Source organism: Colletotrichum orchidophilum (genome assembly GCF_001831195.1).
Source record: "Colletotrichum orchidophilum strain IMI 309357 chromosome Unknown Scaffold_121.1, whole genome shotgun sequence".
Classification (NCBI taxonomy): Eukaryota; Fungi; Ascomycota; class Sordariomycetes; order Glomerellales; family Glomerellaceae; genus Colletotrichum; species Colletotrichum orchidophilum.
In genome coordinates this window covers 1-18,054 of record NW_019173077.1, presented here as the reverse complement: position 1 = coordinate 18,054, position 18,054 = coordinate 1, and the positions used below count along the sequence as shown (strand labels likewise).

The window sequence follows — 18,054 nt, the reverse complement described above, 5'->3', positions numbered from 1 at the left end:
GTACAGTCAGCAATGACGAAACCTGGACTAAGACGATGTTCTCCACAGAGGAGGTGCCTGTCCTCGGCGCCCACAGAGAGAAATAATCGGCCGCGGGGATATGGATCTGGATCACCACAGCATCTAGTACAGAATTCGTCTAGCTCAAGAATTGCGTTGTTCATGGAAGCTGTCGCTATCTGGGTCCGGCCATCATGGCGGAGTGGGGCCTCGGCGAGTCAGATTGCAGAAAGTCATCAAGCTTGGGCGGACCTGATATCGGCAGTTGAGTTGATGATGCAAATGAAGCAATCCACATGTTTGAATACATGTACTCACAGCAACCTAGTCTTTGTATGCAGATTATATTGACCCAAGCGACTAGTTGTTTCTCGGTGACCATTAGTCATCTTCTTGAAAGTCAATATCGAATTAACAATGGCGTGGTTTTTATCCAGACTGCTATCGGGTCATTAAACCTTCTCTTGCCGGGGAGGCGGCTGTCGGCAACACGGCGCATATTGGGACCCGACGTATTACCTTATATATAGTTCCTACGCCTATCAAAGGAATGAACCCAGGCGTAGCCCAATCAAGTTGGGTTTCTGAACGGAAAGCACAACTTCGTTTGTTACCCCTGCCAAGTCGACCAAGCGTTCTGAATTCACATGTTGTTGACTAAGATCAGCTCGCAAAACAACCCCCCGTCAGAGATTGAATGTTGAGCTGGAGTATAAACTCACACATGGCTCACGGAATTATAATTGACCGTGCAGGCTCTCTCTCGAATTCGGTCAATCGACTTGTAGTATTGGTCAACAGCAGTGCCGTCTCAATTGAGATGCTTTGGCCACTATGAGGCTCTCTATACGTACATGTATGTAGACGGTAATGGACAGATACTGATACAGCTTCCTTCTTTCCGCCAACTTTACTGATAGTAGAGCTCAAACCTTGACAAACCAGCCCTTTCCAATCTTCTTCGTCTTGACGATGCGTGCCAAGCTTAAGAAGAACGCCCCCAGCATCAGGCAGCTACCAGCAAAAGCCTGAGCGCCGAGGTAGCGGCCGCCGGTACCAGAGATGATGGCGCCGGCAATCGGGTTCCCGGTCAGCACGGCAAAAGCAACAATGGTAAAGACCATTCCGATGCGTGTTCCCTGCTTGCTCGGATCCGTCGTCAAAGCGCTGACACCAGCGGGGAAGAGAGCCTGGATGGCGTTTCCCGCGATGCCGAAGAAGACGGTCCAGACGTAGAGTCCCGTCGGTGATTTGACGGCGATCCAGCAGTAGGTCAAGAGTCCCGAGATCAGCGCCATGGGGGCGAAGACGGTGATTGTTCCGATCTTGTCGGCGAGAAAGTTTGGTCCCAGGCGTCCGATGAAGCCGGTGCCGTTCAGGACCAGTAAGAGATTCAGCGAATCCGTGTACGCGAAGTCGAGCTCGTCCCGACTGAAGGAAGCCAGGTAGTAGAACGCAAAGTACGCCCCCATAAAGGACTTGACGTGGCCGAGTCAGCGCACCATTTCAAAATACACAGGAAAAGGGTGACGTACAAAGAATCCCCCGGCAGTGTAGAACGTATACTCGAGTTCCTTGAAGGACGCCAAATCCACCATCTTGCTAGCCTTGCGCGGGGGGATGCGCGGCTTCAGAAAAATGGACCCGACAGTCAGCGTCGCCAGCTGGATGAAGCCGAGCGTGCGCATGGCCCAGGGGAACCCGACTTGCGGCAGCAGCTGTCGAACCGTGCTCGGGAACACCAAGCCGCCAGAGGCGCCTCCGACGGCCGCCATACCGATAGCGATGGCCCTCTTCTTGTCGAAATAGGTTGACAGGGTCGCCAGGGAGGGGCAAAACACCAGGCCGAAGCCCAGGCCGACGCAGACGCCGTGCGACAGGAAGATTTGCCAGTACTGCGTGCACCATGAGGTCGCAAAGATGCCGAGGAGGATGAAGAAGCAGCCGGAGAAGTAGAGGTGTCGGAAGTACCCGGTATCGGTGAAGCGGCCCGAGAAGGCGCCAATGAACAAGAGGAGGAAGACTTGGAACGACCCGATCCATGAGATATCCGAAGGTGATCTCTTTAGCTCTTGGACGTAATATGTCTGGAATACGCCAAATGAGTTGACGAATCCCCTTTGCATTGCCATCGTGTCAGTCACGTTGCCGAAAGTCACGCTGCGCCGGGAGCACGCCGGGAGCACGCCGTGTCTCACTCACCATGTATCCATGAAAATGAAGTGCGCGCTCAGTACTGTGATGACGGCCGTCAGCTCCGCTGCGTCGGCAAAGGGGTAGAATAATCTCATTCTCACCGGCCATCCAAGCATTGTATCCCCCGTCAGGCGGAGGGCCGGGATCCGCAGCCGGCTCCGACGCGATCCGACTCAGCACGCGCCCGACGCGGCCCCCTTTCCGGTGCGTCTCCTCTCCAGCGAGGCCGCCCTCGTCTGGCGAAGAGTCAGACCTCGTCTCCTTTTCTGTGCTGTCCATCATCGCAATCCGTTGGACGACATGCGGTCTGATGTCGAGGAGCGACTGAGCGTGGCGTCATGGACCCGAATGGGCGTTGATCGTATTCTGAGAATAAGCAAAAGGCAGGCCAGACGTTCCCGCGCGCCAACGATGGGGAGGGGGACCCGGGCAAGCTTAAAAGTTCCGTCGGAACACTCCTCGCGTTTTCGCGCTTAAAAGGTATGGGAATAATTCCGCCCTCTTTGACTCATGAAAAAGTCGTCCTAATCGTCTTCGTTCTTACCGAGGTTAGGCGGCGTGGTTACTGTAAATGAATAGCAGTAGCCGTAGCAGGAACTTTACCCCGCGGAACTGAGCAGGAAGAAGAAGTTGAAACTCTAGAATTAGTCATTGAGAACTACAGCATCTGGCCATTGACTTGTCCAATCTGGAAAGTAATTTCCTTGCGCTCTTTGGGCCGGAACCGCTCGGCGAGCCAACCAGAATGCCGACTTGCCGGGATATCGGCCAACTCGGCGGAAATGCGGCGGGAGTACCGGGGATCGTCCCGCCCCGACGACCCCTTCCAGCGCTAGTCGATCGTGGTGTTGAGCTTGTCAATTGAACAACGTTTGAGCAGTCTTATACAACCCATATTTGACTACACTGCATCCGCTGCCTTGCAATTACTTGGTTTTTGATTTGGATTCAATGTTTTCTTTGCATCATCCTAGCAAATCAGTCTTTAACCGGTAGAAAAGCAGTACATGATGGGGATGAATAGGAACCCAGCAAGTATTCGTAGTACCATGGCGCAAGCTGACTAAACCCTGTTGCTCCGCGGAGATGCGTCTACTTCAACTTCATGTCATCAGCTGCACAGGTAGCGACTGGAATTTCTCTTTTCTAATTTCGTTATGTAATTTGGGTCAGCAGCGTAAGAGCACTTTGCACCCGGGTCGAGCCAAGTTTTGCGGCAAAGTCATAGCTCGAATGATGAGTAATTGTGCGATTTGAGACGAGAAAAAAGTTCTAAAGACGACGTTGAGTGGTGACTACATCAGCAAGGTTTGGACGACCCCCGCCCACATGTGCGGAAAAAGAGAGTTTAGCACATGCCCCCTCCGGACACTGAGTTGCCGCCCAGACCGTATGGTCGAATGCTTCCATGACCGCTGAATTGCGGCGTCATTTATGCGTATTGTCCGTTATTAGAAGACTCTTAATAAAGGACAATGCCATTCAATGATCCTCCTTTGATCTCGATGGGGACTTGATCGACAAATAGAAAGCAAGCAGTTATGCACAAGAACGCAGGGAAACCGCCCTTTAACTAATCCTTTCCTTCCCGATCACATTGTTAGAGTTGTCTTTCATCAACTTCCCTCAGTGAGCATTACATCCAAGACGAGAAAGTGGCGTGGCAACGCGTGGTAGTACGAAAGGGCAAGTATTCAATTACAGCCGAGGACAATGAAATCTCTGTTGGTCTCGACAGTAAATAAGCCAAGCCTCTGTTCTTTCGTCCTTTGAAGAGAATTCCCTCTCTACGAGACGGTAGCTCGAGTGACATATCGCAAGCGGTTCTCGTGGCGCGCCAGGTGCTCATACAATGCAAGTAAGTGTAGTACGAAATGCGCAGGATTAGAGCAACAAATTCTCCAAGGGAGTAATTTGCTCACTGCAATTCAAGAATGCAGCTTCTCACACGTAACGACACGTCCTACTTCAACAGTCTTGATTAGCATGAATCGCAGCATCTTGCCCGAGCAGGGAGAGCTCTTCTTCATCTCTTCAGACTACATTTTCAGACTGTAGATACGACTTTCACCTTTAAGATTGATGAAGTTGGCTACACTCTTTTTACATTCTTTTGAGAAACGAATAATCATGTCTCCAATGGAAATTTACATTCTTTTTGTACACATCTTGATCGTAGGCATCGCAGCCAACCCAATTCATCTTAACGAGCGACGCACAGAAGCGCAAACATCAGCCGTCGACATATCCCCGCGATCCTACTTCACACCCGTCTACAAACCCGAAATGCACCCCGTCCAGTGCCACGACGAAGCCGACTTCCGCGGTCACGCCGACATCGACCCCCAGATGATGTGGCGGGGTATCTACGGGTTCTGCTCCGAACAGTACGCCTCGACCCAGACGCTCGACAAGACCGACGACCCCACCTACAACAACGGCCACCTGGTCCGCACCGCCAGCTGGCGGTACCGGGACTGGCACGGCGTCAACCACGACTTTAGAGTTTGGTGGGAACCGGGCTGCAGGGTCACCGTTGGGACACAGAGCCTGCAGCGTCCGTTGGGGGAGGGGGGTCCCGACTGTCGTGACATCATGAGCTCGACCTATGATGAGTGTGAGTTTGACCGATTTTCACACCCATTCTTCGATTTCCGTTTCGGTTTGCCAGAGTCTGTCGTAGTTTCTTCACATTGTAAACGTACATTTATGCTAATGCTTGATGTTGTGTTAGGCACCGGCAACGGTGGTGTTGGCGGCAGGATGAAGGTCGGTTGCCTCATCTACGAGTATAAGGGGGGAAAGGGCGACAATGATGATCCTGCGTCGTGACGCCGTGACGGGGAGCTGAGCTGCTATACCAGAGCCAATAGCGATATATGACATCCTAGCAGAGGCTGATTCTTTCGGGCTCAATGGAGGCTGGGGTGTTTGCGAGATAAGAATATTGCTGGCAGCTCACGTTTTTGATTGGGCGCGTGACAGAATGAACTGCGATACCCCCGGCATGTCTAAAACCCCAGACAGCCCATACTCCGAATATCCCTGTGATCAGCCCGATGATGGTGCCATTCTCGGCTCCGCCTATATCAGACCCGGAGTGACGCACAATTGATTCCAATTTCACTGGGCTTAAAAAGGGACGAGGGCCCGGGCGTACACAATGTCAACGTAGTGACGGGACCTGTGCCCTGTTAACACGCCACCGTAAAAGCTATTTAGAAGCAGTCAAAACTACCAATTCACAATGGCTTCGTTTTTTTTCAAAGCAGTGAGCATCAAGATGCCCGACTCTTTCGCCAACTTTATACAGACCGATCCGTGGGCCGGCGAGCAGGTCCATGCTCCTCCCGCTGCCAAACAACCAGCAGTAGACGCGACCGCGAAGCATCACGTTGAGCCACAGTATGTTCGAACTCGATTTCCGAGAGAGAGAAAGAGAGTGAAAGAGGGGAGCATATTATGGAGCCAACATAGAAACCTGACAACATTTGCCTAGATCAAATAGGAACGTGTCCGAGGAGACCGGTGAAACGAATCCCTCCGGCGTGACAAATACATCCGGCGTGACAAATACATCCGGCGTGACGAATACGTCCGGCGTGACGAATACGTCCGGCGTGACGAATCGAAGCAGCGACGAGAGTGCCAATGGTACCCGCAGTAATGGCAAGCCAAAGGGGGAGATATCGTCAACCGTGGACCACCTTTTGAACAAGGCGTTGGGGTTCGGGGCTGCAAGTGAGGCAGAGAAGAAGAAGGGCGGTGCCGCGATGTAGTAGCCTTGGGTCTCTGTGTTGTCAAGGATTCTGTTTGATGGAACCTTTGGGAGTGTCTAGTATGTTTTGGAGCGTTAATTTGAAGCGTTGCTTTGTTTCTGCGGCTGTTAGTCTGTACTCTGCGTACCAAATGTCACGTACTTGACCTTGATTGTTCAAAGACGACGACTGCGTGAGCATGACCTAATGAAAAGAAACATCGAGTACTTTTAGGTTTCATTTCTTTGATTGTTGATGCCCGCTCATAGCAACTTGTTGGGTATTGGTCTTTCTCAGTACTGGGACGTTGTAATGTCACCATTGCACTAATGTACACGCAGCGAGCGAAGAAGCTTATACGATACTCAAACTGCTACCCCGAGGAAATAGCTTTCTCATCGGTAAAACAAAGACAAACCAAACACATTTACCCACCGGCGCGACGCCCGGCCTTCGGAGCTCACCCGCGTGACCCAGCCACCAGGTGCCCCCCGCCCCCGCCCCCTGCTACCCCGCAACATGACGCCACCCGGACAGCGCCCGATAACCCTACGGCCCTACGGAATAAGCATATCTGCAGGCGGCTGATGTCCCCCGACATGGGTACTAATACCGAGAGACGTCATGTCCATAGGTACATATCTTAGCCGTTGACAAGAAGCAAGACAAGAGAGCGAGCTCGAGTCTATTTTACGGTTCCAATCTGCCCAATCTTCTCACTGCTGGCATTGGGGAATATTCTGCACAAAAGCCTGATGGTCCCCGATACTGCAAAAGTAGGCCGTCGGCAATAGCAGCCGAGATGAGATCGTGAGCCGCTGATAGTTTTAATCCAGCTTCGTCGTACAGGTTCTCATTATTGGTAGTCCGCAGTTTCACGGAGAGCTGAACGGTCAATCGCTTGGGACCGTACACGCTGCATGGGATCCTCTGTCCTTCAAAACCCCGCAGTCATGGATCCGGCGCAGAGGGGTATCTCTACATGGCTTGAGGTGTATAAAGTAGCTGCAACCTCAACAAAGATAATGAGTACCCTAAAACATCACCCAGCCACCCAGTTACTGTCGTGATCTTTCTGACCACCTCGACAATGATGCTCGCCAACTTTTTCGCCACGGCGCTGACCCCGGCTCTTCCTGCATACTTACCCGCTCGCCCAGATCCCAGTATCTACAGCGCCGGCGGAAAAATCCTCTCCGCCTCGACAACATAGCCTACGGCTCCGGCCAGGGCCCCACGCCATACGGCCTCGTCGGCACCGTTCCCGAAGTTCCTAAAGTAGCGCAGCTGACCGCCGTGGAGCGCGACCGTCAGCCGCGCCGATGTTTCGAGCCCCGTTCCCGGCCCCCTTTATGTATTCAAAGCAGACTTGCCCGCTTTCTATCTCACTTTGAAAGATCCCGGAAGCGCTGAACCATTGTGCCATTCACTTAGGATACACTCGAGTTACCCCGGGGACGAGCAGGCTCGCACCATGTAGCAGCTGGCTATCAATACCGGCTATGACGTCGGTGGAATTCGGGATTTGTTTGAGAGTTCTTTGAGTAGGGCCGTCTACGATCAACCCGCAAATCAGAAGTTCTATTAACTGGTCGAACGGGATGTTGCTCAGGTAGACGGCGAGGTGTACAAACAGTCAAGAGACCTACTACACATGGTAATACAGTGATGAGACAGAAGAGATGACCCGAGAAGGGAAACAAGTTGAGGGCCTCACGTCTTATCCAGTGGAACCGACTTGCAGTAAAAGAAAAGACGAAGGAAAAGACGGGGAAAATCACGTCCATTATTACATGAACTCTTCACAACTACCCAGCGTCTATGATTCTAGTGTCGGAAAAGAAGTGGTTTGGTGGAAGGCACAGCGCATCAGGCCAACTTGGGTCTGTTTGCAGAACTGGAAGACGCATCTAGACCAAGCGAAAGTAGTCTAGAAAGATAAGGTTAGGCTAAGCGATCAAATATTTGCGTGTCCTGATACATAAATGTATGTACAATATATAACACCGATAATCGACTATTTTTTCTTCTCTCTCTCTCTCTATTTTACCAAGGCGTCTTCGAGCTTCACCACTTCGACATGATCCAAATAGAAATTGGGCCACCTTTGAAGTCATCGCCATTTTTTGGTTTCCCTTGTATTGTGTGCGTTTCCCCCGCCGAGGAGGGGGGACCGAATTCGAAACTTACCTAGCGGGCCTGCTCAGGAGAGGCTCCTGGTCGTCGCCCTCGTGCTCGAGGTGCTTGGACTTCTTGGCGAAGGACCAGTACCCCTTTTCGTTGCAGATCATGACAAAGAAGCCCGCGGCGACGGCGACCCAGTAGAGATTGTAGGAGACGACGGAGCCGACGGTGGCCGAGTTCTGCCACCCGAGGACGGCGTTGAAAATGCCCCAGAAGCCACCGCCGTTGAGGTCGGGGTTGCAGCACTGCGGGGTGTGTTAGAGGTGGACATTGTACGTTGACAAATATCGGAATGGAGAGGGTCTTACGTTGACGTGCCAGACACTTCTGCGGATGTCGTAGGAGCCGGGGCCGGAGCCGAGTTCTGCCGCGTCACCTCCGACAATCTTGTTCCACTTGACTTTGTGTTAGTATCGCCCAATGACGATGACTGGGGACGGAGCTATTCACCTCGTTCTGCTCAAAATGCCAGACGCCCTTGGAGAAGAGGCCGGCGGCAATGAGATACAGGAAGCAAGTCGAGACGATGAGGAAGATTTGGATTGGTGCCGTCTTGGAACCCCTGTACAGATTGTCAGCGGATGCAGCGCACGGCAACGTCTTGGTCCACCACCAGAAAAAAAAACCAAAAGAAAAAAAACCCACTTGTAGATAAAGTAGCCGACAAAGGCGCCAAGGGCGAGGCCGAGAAGGGACGAGATGGCAATGGACGCGGCGGTCTCGCTGACACCGACGCCGGCAATAAAGAGCACGCCCTCGAAGCCCTCGCGCAGGACGGTGATGAAGGGCAGCAGGAACAGGGCGTACTTCTCGCCGAGGTACTTTACACGATCGCGAAAGGGGCCCGAGTGGGATTCGCTGGCGTTGAGGGCCTTGCTCAGCTTCAGGCGCCACTTGTCCTGGAGCTTGGTGACGCGCAGGAGGACGGCGCCCATGGCGGTGATGATGAGGGAGGCGCTGAGGGAGAAGATGCCTTCCCAGATGCTCTCCGCGGCGGCGAACTGCTCGGCGCCGAGGCTGTGGATGCCGCTGATGATGGCCATGGCGATGATGACGCAGGTGGCGAGGCCGGCGGCGGTGCCGAGCCAGACCTGCTTCACCATCTTTTGGTGGAGGACGGGGTCATCTTTGGTGGCGAGGGTGCGCTTGATGAAGGCGAGGAGGACGGAGACGATGATGGCGGTCTCGAGGGACTCGCGGAAAGTGATGAAGAAGACTGTGTGGTTTGTTAGTGACTGGCGTCTCTCTCATGGGTTGGAGGAATTCTGTACTGGGGAGTGAGAATAGGTCCTCCATTGTGAGAGTGTCTTTTCGTTATGCTCGTTGTGTGTTAGATGAGGTTGAGTGGCAACCCGGGTATGGATTGAGAGAAGAGACGCTGGCCCAATCCAATGAGGCGCGGCCGAGCTTTAGATGCGGCTGCAGCGTCTAGAGGTGCAGAGACAGCAAGACCATACAGATGATCTTGTTCGATGGGAGACGGGGACGAGGTTGTCGCGTTGGTTCGCGTTGCAAGTGTATCGCGGGATTGAGAGCCGCGATGGTGGTGCTGGATATCGGGCGACAATGAGACGGGACGAAGGAACGTGGGCCAGAGACGGAGATTGGAGGCAGGATTAAGCGGCTCTGCCGAGAAACAAAGACTCACACGAGCACAGGCACGCGGAGCTGGGGAGAGAACTAGACACACGGGAGGAAGTGGTCAAGTGGCTTCGGGGGGGCGCTGAGGGGATTGTGTCGCGTGAGGGTGCGGATTCCGAGTTTTTTCTCCCCATTCTTCACCCCGCCGATTTTCACCATCGTCTGTCGCGCCAGCGATCTCGGCTGGCGTCGTAAAGCCGAGTGCACTTCACCACACCTCACCTCAGGGGTTTGAGTGGGGGAGGGGCATCCTCGGGGGAGGGTTGCCTGCTGACTGAGCCACCTGGCGGTGTCGACAGGTGCGCTGGCGCATCTCTGACAGGCTTTACCCAGGGGGGGACACCACGCTGTGAAGGACGCTGTGGGCCGTGGCAGCGTGACATGTCGTGTATTGGATCCTCAGGATCAGATAAGCCTGTTCCTCGATCCGCCCACCGGCGGCACGCCCCCACCACAGCGGGTACTCACCGCACTCTTCAGGGAAGGACCGGGCAGGCAACGGCGGGCTTTTCCTTATCAGATCGCCAAGATTTCAATCTGCACTCCGTATCCATAGCTTAGGTACCTTACCGAGTGGTGCAATTTTTAACAGGCGACACTTTTTTCACATGCTGTCTCATTCCTCAACTCCACAGCTCACTCCTCACTCTCATTACTCAATTTTTCTCACTCGTGTGCTCTCACTCACTTATCTCCCCCCTCCTCTCGCTTCCACCATTCCTTTTCCTCCGAGCCCTCGCGTCTAGTGGTGCATATCTTCCCCACCCGTCCCTCGATTGCCGCCGCCCGCTGTCAAAGTCTCCAACATCCAATGTTCCTCCGCGCTCGGCCCGGTTCGTAGAAGCTTTTTTTTTTTTCTGTGGTAGCATTCCACAAGAGTCTATGATTCACGACGAACTCTCTTGTATCTGAACGGCCGTGCGAGACTGCACAACAACCACGCGAGGCAGCACCAGCTCAGCTGGCGTCTGGTATTGAGAGTTGAGGGCATTTTGAGCCGGCCATAAAGCGCACCCTGAATTAGACGGCAACGGCAACGACGGCTCCGGCTATTATGGCTTTCTCATCCTCAACCACGGCCATCTTGGCCCGAGTCGCCGCTCTGACGCTTCTCATCTCCTCCGCCCTGGCAAAGACCATCGAGCTCGACTGGAACATTGGATGGGTCCTCACAAACCCCGACGGCGCCTTTGATAAACCAACCATTGGCGTTAACGGCCAGTGGCCTCTGCCTCTCATCGAGGCCATAAAGGGCGACAGGCTCGTCCTCACCGTCCACAACCACCTGGGCAACGCGAGCACCAGTCTTCACTTCCACGGCCTGTTCCAGAATGGGACCAACCACATGGACGGTGCCGTTGGCGTCACCCAGTGCGCCATCCCGCCCGGTTCCTCATTTACGTATGATTTCAAGGTGAATTTCCGCAAACTATCCCTTTTGCAACTGCCCAATACAATCTGCTCATACCCCTTCTGTAGTTTGATCAGGTTGGCATTTACTGGTACCATGCACACAATGACGGAACCTACCCCGAAGGTCTCCGCGGTCCTCTGCTCATCCACGACCCCAAGGGTCCGTATGAGGGAAAGTACGATGAGGAGCTCGTCATCACCCTCTCCGACTGGTACCACCAGTCCACGCGCACTCTCATCAAGGAGTTGATCAGTGTCGAGAACCCCACCGGCGCCGAACCCGTCCCCAACGCGGCGCTCCTCAACGACACCCAGAACCTCCAGGTCAAGGTCCAGCCGGGCAAGACCTACCTCATCCGCATGGTCAACATTGGCGCTTTCGCGTCCCAGTACATCTGGTTTGAAGGCCACACGCTGCGCGTCGTCGAGGTCGACGGCGTGTGGACCGAGGAGGCTGAGGCCGAGATGCTCTACGTCGCCCCCGCGCAGCGGTACAGCGTCCTCCTGACCACCAAGAAGGACGCCTCGGACAACTTTGCCATTGTCGGCGCCATGGACGAGGAGCTCTTTGACGTCATCCCCGACGGGCAGGACTCCAACGTCACGGGCTGGCTCGTCTACGACGACAAGAAGCCCCTGCCCGAACCCGCCACCGTCGACGAGTTTGAAGCCTTTGACGACTTCGAGCTGGTCCCCTTTGACAAGCAGGAGCTCTACGACAAGGTCGACTACTCCTTTGAACTCTCCGTCAAGATGGACAACCTCGCCGACGGCGCAAACTAGTAGGTTCACGACCTTTTCCCCAAAAGAATGTGTACAGCTAACAACCAAAACAGCGCCTTCTTCAACGACAAGACCTACGTCTCCCCCAAGGTCCCCTCCCTGTACAGCGCCCTCACCGTCGGCGCCGCCAACGCCGCGAACCCGCGCGTCTACGGCACGAACTCTCTCGCGCACGTCCTCAAGCACAACGAGGTCGTCGAGATCGTCCTCAACAACGAGGACGACGGCAAGCACCCCTTCCACCTCCACGGCCACCAGTTCCAGGTCGTCCACCGCTCCGACGAGGACGCCGGCGCCTTCTCCAACGACAGCAGCGTCGGATTTCCGCGCTACCCCATGCGCCGCGATACCCTCATCGTCGAGGGCAACGGCAACTTTGTCATCCGCTTCAAGGCGAATAACCCTGGTGTATGGCTGTTCCACTGCCATATTGAGTGGCACATGGACCAGGGGCTCATCGCGACTATTATCGAGGCGCCTGATGTCCTGCAAGGCCTCGAGGTTCCCGAGGATCATTTGAAGGCGTGCCGCGCCGCCGGGGTGCCGACGCAGGGCAACGCGGCGGGCAACACCAAGGACGTGCTGGACCTCACTGGCGAGAACCGGCCTGTTGGGCCTTTGCCTGAGGGATTCACGCCCAAGGGTTATGTTGCCATGTTTTTCAGCTGCGTGGCTGCGTTTATGGGTTTGGCTGTTATTTCATGGTAAGATTCTCAAGAGACTCCCTTTACTTCAGTTGGGCTGGTGACTAATCTCGAGATAGGTATGGTGTTTTGGAATCCGACAAGCGGTCGAGTGGTGAGGATCACTCTGGTTCTGATGCAGAGAACCGAGACGAATAAGAGTCATCTGAACAAACATACTATACACATATACATGTATATACCAGCCATACATGAGCAAACATATATGTCCACCTATCATATATGAAGAAATGAATTCGAGTTAGCATTATCCTATCCGAGCAAGGATCGAGTGATGTCTCGCATACACATTGATTTCGAGCGGGAACTTATTGGGAGCACGCACCCTAATTTTGACTTTTTCGGCGTCAATTCACAAATGAGGGAAACAAAGTCATTACTAAACTAAGAACTGGATATCATCTCATCGCGCATAACACATAAACCTCCCCAGCCCACCAAATCAAATCCACCAAACCCAACTCATCCAGTCCGTCACTAATACCTCATGTCTCATTCACATACCGCGTATCGCCCTCCCTTTGGATAATCCTACTATTCACGTGACTTGCCTGCCTCAGCAGATGACGACGCAGCAACGGCCACCTCCTTTCAAGGAAGGTTGTTCAGCTGCACGCTATTCTGCGACGTCGAGTCCTTACCGACATTGTAGTGCTCAGACCGCTTCGCATTCTCCTCCATGCGCGCCAGCCTCGAGTTGCGCTTCTTCTGCTGGCTCTTGCGGTACAAGAAGAGCGCGGCGCCAAGCAACAGCCCGACGCCGGCGACGACACCAATCACGATACCGGCAATCGCACCGCCAGAAAGCTTGTTGCTTCCGCCGCCGCCGCCGCCGCTACCAGAACCAGAGTTGGAAGCAGCATTCGTCGACGAGGCAGAGGGCGACGCCGTGGCGGGGATGTCGTCCTCGCCCGGCTCGGTGGCGTTGAAGCAGGGGATGCGGGTGGTAAAGGTGGCGGCCTCGACGTAGGTGATGTCGGCGCAGGCGTAAAAGGTCTGATTGTGCGGGGCGTCCCAGTCGGCGCGGTAGATGATTTGGAGGGTCGCGTTGGAGCCTGCGGCTACGGAGGCGGGCGGGTTGGGGACGTTGACGCAGGTGTGGCCTGGGTTCAGGTCCGAGACGGATTGTTCCTCGATGAGGGTTGTGAAGTCGCTGTTGGAGGTTGGGTCTGGGGTTTGTTAGTTGGGACTGTTGACGGTGGTGAAAAGGGGGTTCCGATATGTTGTGTTTGAGTGTGAAGGGAGTTTGAGGGTGGTTGTGGAGTCTTTCCATCCCTTCTAGTGTAGGATCATGATGTTCGAGAAGGCTTACCGTTCTTGTACGAGATGGAGATTTTGCTGTTGTAGTAGTCATCCTGAGCAACGAGGGCCACTTTGCCGCCCACTAATGTATTGTACTTGTTAGTAAAGACTCTTTATAACAACTTGTGGCTTTATCAAGACTTCAAGTCGTGTTTGCAACATACCCAAGGGGAATTCGGTCCTGTTGGCAGCACCAGACTTTGAACCGCAGGGCGCCTGGTTGTCCATGTCTCCGCTCCATACTCGATCGGCCGGCCACATGAAGGCGGCGGGACCCATCTCGTCATCCTGCTTCGTGTGCTGGGCGCAGGCGACCGAGGCGAGGCCCAGGGCCAGGAGCGTCTTGAGGGATGCGTGCATTGTGTCTGGATTTAGGAAGAAAGAAGCTTTTCAGGGAAACCAGGAGAGGGTCATCCGGCAAGACGACGAGGCAAAACACGCGATGCTTAGGACAACTGTGGGATGAAGCCTACGAGGCGACGACGGGGGGGTTGGGAAAGATTAAGAATTAAGGGGGGCAGTAACTAACATCCTGTGGGACGAACCGGATGGCAATGATGCCCAAGTTATACTGCGGCAGGTCTACCTAGATTTTCCCTACGCCTTTCTGCGAGAGCCGATGCATACGGCATGCAACCATGCCCATCTCTTTCCCCTCTTTGGGTCAACTTCACACCAACCACCTCCGCTCGCACATGCCAAACGAAGGAAATGGGCTCACAGAGTCACGAAGAGCGGGTACCCCGCCCAGAGGGGAATCCAGCCCAGAAAGTAATGAGGGAAAAAATAAAAAGTTCCATTCCCAATAGGAAGTGGAAAAGGCACGGGTATCCATCAGGCTTCGCCAATAGTGCCCATACGACCGGCCCAGAACAATGGCAACTCTGTGGTGCTGGGGGCAGCCACAACTTGGCCGAATCCTGTTGGATGGGAGGCGTGGCCGCATGGATGAAGGGTGGTGGTGCAGCGTGGCGACCGGGTTTGCTTGGAGAAGTCTTGGAAAGTACCATTCATGTCTACAAAGACTTTCCTTTTGGCCTGGCGGACTAGATGAATGAATTGGGGGGAGATCTTTTGGGAAGAGATGGCAATCAGGTATCTACACTACATGGGCCGCCAAGAATGTGGACGAACAGGGGAGACCGCTGCGCGGCAAAAGTTGGGAATACGAAGCAGATAGAACCCTCGGCTCTTCTTCTCCTCTTGGATTCATCTCTTGCTCGACCGCCGAAGGGGCCGGAGACGGTTTTTTGCGAAGGATCTAATGCCCAGGCAAAATTGGTGGGGAGGGAAACTGGAGATACCATCGCAACAAGTCCCCTTGGCAAACAACCAGGTTGCAGAGTAGCGTGAGATTGACACAATCAGAACTTCGAAAAAACTCTTTCCTACCAGGCCAAGACAGCAAAGTCGTTTATCAGATCCCTTTGTCCAATGGGACGACGCCGTCCGGCCCGCCCGCGGCTCTTGGCAGCAGGAGCAATATATCCAAACTGGGAATGGTTCGCCGGACGGGCTGTTGAACTGTTTGGCTCGTTTGGCTGCTGGCTGATGGGCTGTCGTTTGACTGATGTGATTGATAAGATTAGATGCATACCAAGATCCGCAACGCTAGGTACTTTATCTACCCTTATCCACACTTGCTCCTCCACCTCCTCCACCCCTGGTCTGATCGGTGGTCCTCCATTCTCCGCTTCAAAAGGTCACCCGTCGGTTCTTAACCCTAATCAGCCCGGACGCAGCATGGGTCAACATGGATGAATCCTCGCAGGCCTCGACTCTCTCTCTCTCTGTGTGTGTGTGTTCCGGTCCGACCTCGCCCGCAGCAAAACATGAGAATCAAACAAGGATCACGATTCATCCTACCACCAGTCCACCAGTCCACCACCATCACCACCCACGCAAGGAATAAACGCCTCCTCACGCCACGAACAGTCATATCCCACAGAGACGCCGCCCAGCCATCCTCTCAAACTCCACAGACCTCGATCCCCCAATCACGTACATTTACTCGAGGTGACTGGTCCCTGGTTCCTTGTAACCCCCGTAGATGAACCGTCGACGATATCGGTGAGGCACAGGCACACTCTCATACACTAAAAAAAACGGTTGCCGGATCAGATAACCCCTTTCGGGAAGGCGAATTGGCGACTTGCACGCGCTCTCTCGGTCAAACCGCATGTTTTCAGCCCTTGGCATCAGCCATCAGGTCACCCTTTGCTGGGATTTTCCGACTTCCGGCGGTAAACCATTGGACCAAGTGTGAGAGAGACGACTCAGACGAGAGCAAGGCATCTCCATCAACCTCTCTGGATTCAACAGCTCTTTTCAGAACCGCGAGAAGGAGTGAGCAGCCGAGCCATGGCCGACGCCATCCGCTTCAGTCCATTCTCCCTTTTCGATCTCTCGCCACATCCTCCTCTCTGCTCTGCTCCTCGGACTTCACGACTCCTCTTATCCGACGTCCCATGTCCTCGTCTCCGAGCCTCCACCCCTCCTTCTCGATGAACTCTTAGTCAAAGAGCCAAGAAGCAAGGGCCGCATCCGTACCATGTATGTACACTTAGAGTTGCGTTGGTTCGGCGGGTACCCTCCTCTCTAGACTATTTCCTCCCCCTCCCCCCCTCTCCTCTCCACTTGAGTCCCCATACCATGCCAACGACCACGCATGACAAGGATCTTTTGGCCTCGTCCTTTTTCCCTTTGGTACGAGCTTCTTCGGCATCCCGCAAATTACACTACAAGCGCGCTGGGTTCTGCTTCGGCGATCCGGGGCAAATCCGAGCATCCACGATCGGATACTTGCTCGCCTCCTCCATCTGGTCCCGTGTTAGTGTACGAAATTAGCCTGCTCTCCTTCCGTCCCGCGCGCACTGCCCTGATCCGTGGACCTTGGACTACTGCCTCATTTCATTACCTTGCCTGGCCCTACCTGGTCTGGCCTTGTCTTATCCTTTCGTACGCCCTTCCACGCCTATCGCCTACGGATACCCTGGCCTTGGTCTGCCAGCTGATGGAGACTTCGTCGGCCAATTTGGCTACGGAAGAGGCCGACGTGAACATTCATTCCCAGTTCCCACATTCACAGGCCGGGAGAGTCTAGACTGATGCATGCATACTCGCCGCTCCTATGCCTGTTCCTGTACCTGACTTCCCGTACCTGAACGCCGTGACGAAAACAAAGCGACAAGCTATAATAACCTCTTTTTCCCAACCTCTGCTCCTCCTCGTTCGCACCCTCCCTTTCTTCCTCACGCTCGTTTCCCCAATTGCAACTTGACTGGCACGAAGACAATTCTCCCCCTCCCCTTCAAGTCTTTCTCTACAAGCATCTTCAAGCCTCCTCCCACTTAATCCTTAATACCAAACCTTCAAGATGCGTTCATTCGTTACCTGCACCGTCCTGGCCACCGTCGCCTCCATGGCCCTCGCCCAGGTCCACCCTCGCTTCGAGTACCCCAACTCCGTTCCCGCCGTTGAGAAGCGCCAGGAGCCGGGTACCCCCCGCTACCAGTGCCACGAAGATTGCGGTACGTCAATATGCTTCTTTTCTTATCCTCACTGCGTAGTCCCGGGTAAACAAAACTGACACACACTCTCTCTCACAGGTCTCCTCATCACCCTCGGCCGCGAGGACGGCTTCTGCACCAACGCGGAGTGGAACGAACGCTACGGCCGCTGCATGACCTGCGCAAACACCTTCTCCATCTGGATCTACTACTCTTCCGGCGTCACCAGCGCCGCCGCAAAGTGCGGCCTCTCTCCGACCCCCAGCCCCTCTGGAGGCGCCGTTGAGACCACCGCTGCCGCCACCACCACCACCGCCGCCCCCGCTCCGGCTACCACCACTGCGGCGCCCGCGCCCGCCACCACCGAGACCTCCGCCGCCGCGCCCCCGGCTGAGTCCTCTGCTTCCGTCTCTTCTTCCGCCGCTCCCGCCCCGGCTACCACCCTCTCCACCCAGGCTAGCTCCTCCGCCCCCTCCGCCTCCGACTCCGGCTCCGCGTCTGCTTCTACCTCCGGTGCCGCCACCACCTCTGCTGCGGCCGGCACCTCGTCGGCCACGGCCACCC

General features: G+C 54.6%; 8 protein-coding genes across 8 annotated transcripts; 5 read left to right on the top strand and 3 right to left on the bottom strand.

Moving 5' to 3' along the window:
* Positions 1–926: 926 nt before the first annotated feature.
* On the bottom strand, positions 927–2,478 carry CORC01_11313 (major facilitator superfamily transporter; the record flags this gene model as incomplete). The annotated part of the gene is made up of 4 exons (XM_022622939.1): positions 927–1,478; positions 1,536–2,118; positions 2,203–2,236; positions 2,298–2,478. 4 exons carry the CDS (start codon positions 2,476–2,478, stop codon positions 927–929), a joined length of 1,350 nt encoding a protein of 449 aa, XP_022470529.1.
* Positions 2,479–4,326: 1,848 nt separating this feature from the next.
* On the top strand, positions 4,327–5,028 carry CORC01_11312 (uncharacterized protein; the record flags this gene model as incomplete). Its single annotated transcript, XM_022622938.1, has 2 exons — positions 4,327–4,813; positions 4,931–5,028. 2 exons carry the CDS (start codon positions 4,327–4,329, stop codon positions 5,026–5,028), a joined length of 585 nt encoding a protein of 194 aa, XP_022470528.1.
* Positions 5,029–5,443: 415 nt separating this feature from the next.
* CORC01_11311 (uncharacterized protein) lies at positions 5,444–5,975 on the top strand (the record flags this gene model as incomplete). The annotated part of the gene is made up of 2 exons (XM_022622937.1): positions 5,444–5,601; positions 5,705–5,975. 2 exons carry the CDS (start codon positions 5,444–5,446, stop codon positions 5,973–5,975), a joined length of 429 nt encoding a protein of 142 aa, XP_022470527.1.
* A 1,149-nt stretch (positions 5,976–7,124) lies between these two features.
* Positions 7,125–9,434, bottom strand: CORC01_11310 (iron permease FTR1 family protein; the record flags this gene model as incomplete). Its single annotated transcript, XM_022622936.1, has 6 exons — positions 7,125–7,302; positions 8,145–8,383; positions 8,447–8,533; positions 8,589–8,700; positions 8,784–9,354; positions 9,410–9,434. 6 exons carry the CDS (start codon positions 9,432–9,434, stop codon positions 7,125–7,127), a joined length of 1,212 nt encoding a protein of 403 aa, XP_022470526.1.
* Positions 9,435–10,833: 1,399 nt separating this feature from the next.
* CORC01_11309 (multicopper oxidase) lies at positions 10,834–12,817 on the top strand (the record flags this gene model as incomplete). Its single annotated transcript, XM_022622935.1, has 4 exons — positions 10,834–11,193; positions 11,259–11,974; positions 12,029–12,679; positions 12,739–12,817. 4 exons carry the CDS (start codon positions 10,834–10,836, stop codon positions 12,815–12,817), a joined length of 1,806 nt encoding a protein of 601 aa, XP_022470525.1.
* A 453-nt stretch (positions 12,818–13,270) lies between these two features.
* On the bottom strand, positions 13,271–14,341 carry CORC01_11308 (uncharacterized protein; the record flags this gene model as incomplete). The annotated part of the gene is made up of 3 exons (XM_022622934.1): positions 13,271–13,848; positions 13,992–14,063; positions 14,146–14,341. 3 exons carry the CDS (start codon positions 14,339–14,341, stop codon positions 13,271–13,273), a joined length of 846 nt encoding a protein of 281 aa, XP_022470524.1.
* A 1,393-nt stretch (positions 14,342–15,734) lies between these two features.
* On the top strand, positions 15,735–16,035 carry CORC01_11307 (uncharacterized protein; the record flags this gene model as incomplete). The annotated part of the gene is made up of 2 exons (XM_022622933.1): positions 15,735–15,773; positions 15,808–16,035. The coding sequence occupies 2 exons, from the start codon at positions 15,735–15,737 to the stop codon at positions 16,033–16,035; spliced, it is 267 nt and encodes an 88-aa protein (XP_022470523.1).
* A 1,322-nt stretch (positions 16,036–17,357) lies between these two features.
* Positions 17,358–18,054, top strand: CORC01_11306 (uncharacterized protein; the record flags this gene model as incomplete). Its single annotated transcript, XM_022622932.1, has 2 exons — positions 17,358–17,511; positions 17,590–18,054. Coding segments are annotated over 2 exons (619 nt in total), but the record flags the coding sequence as incomplete, so codon positions are not given.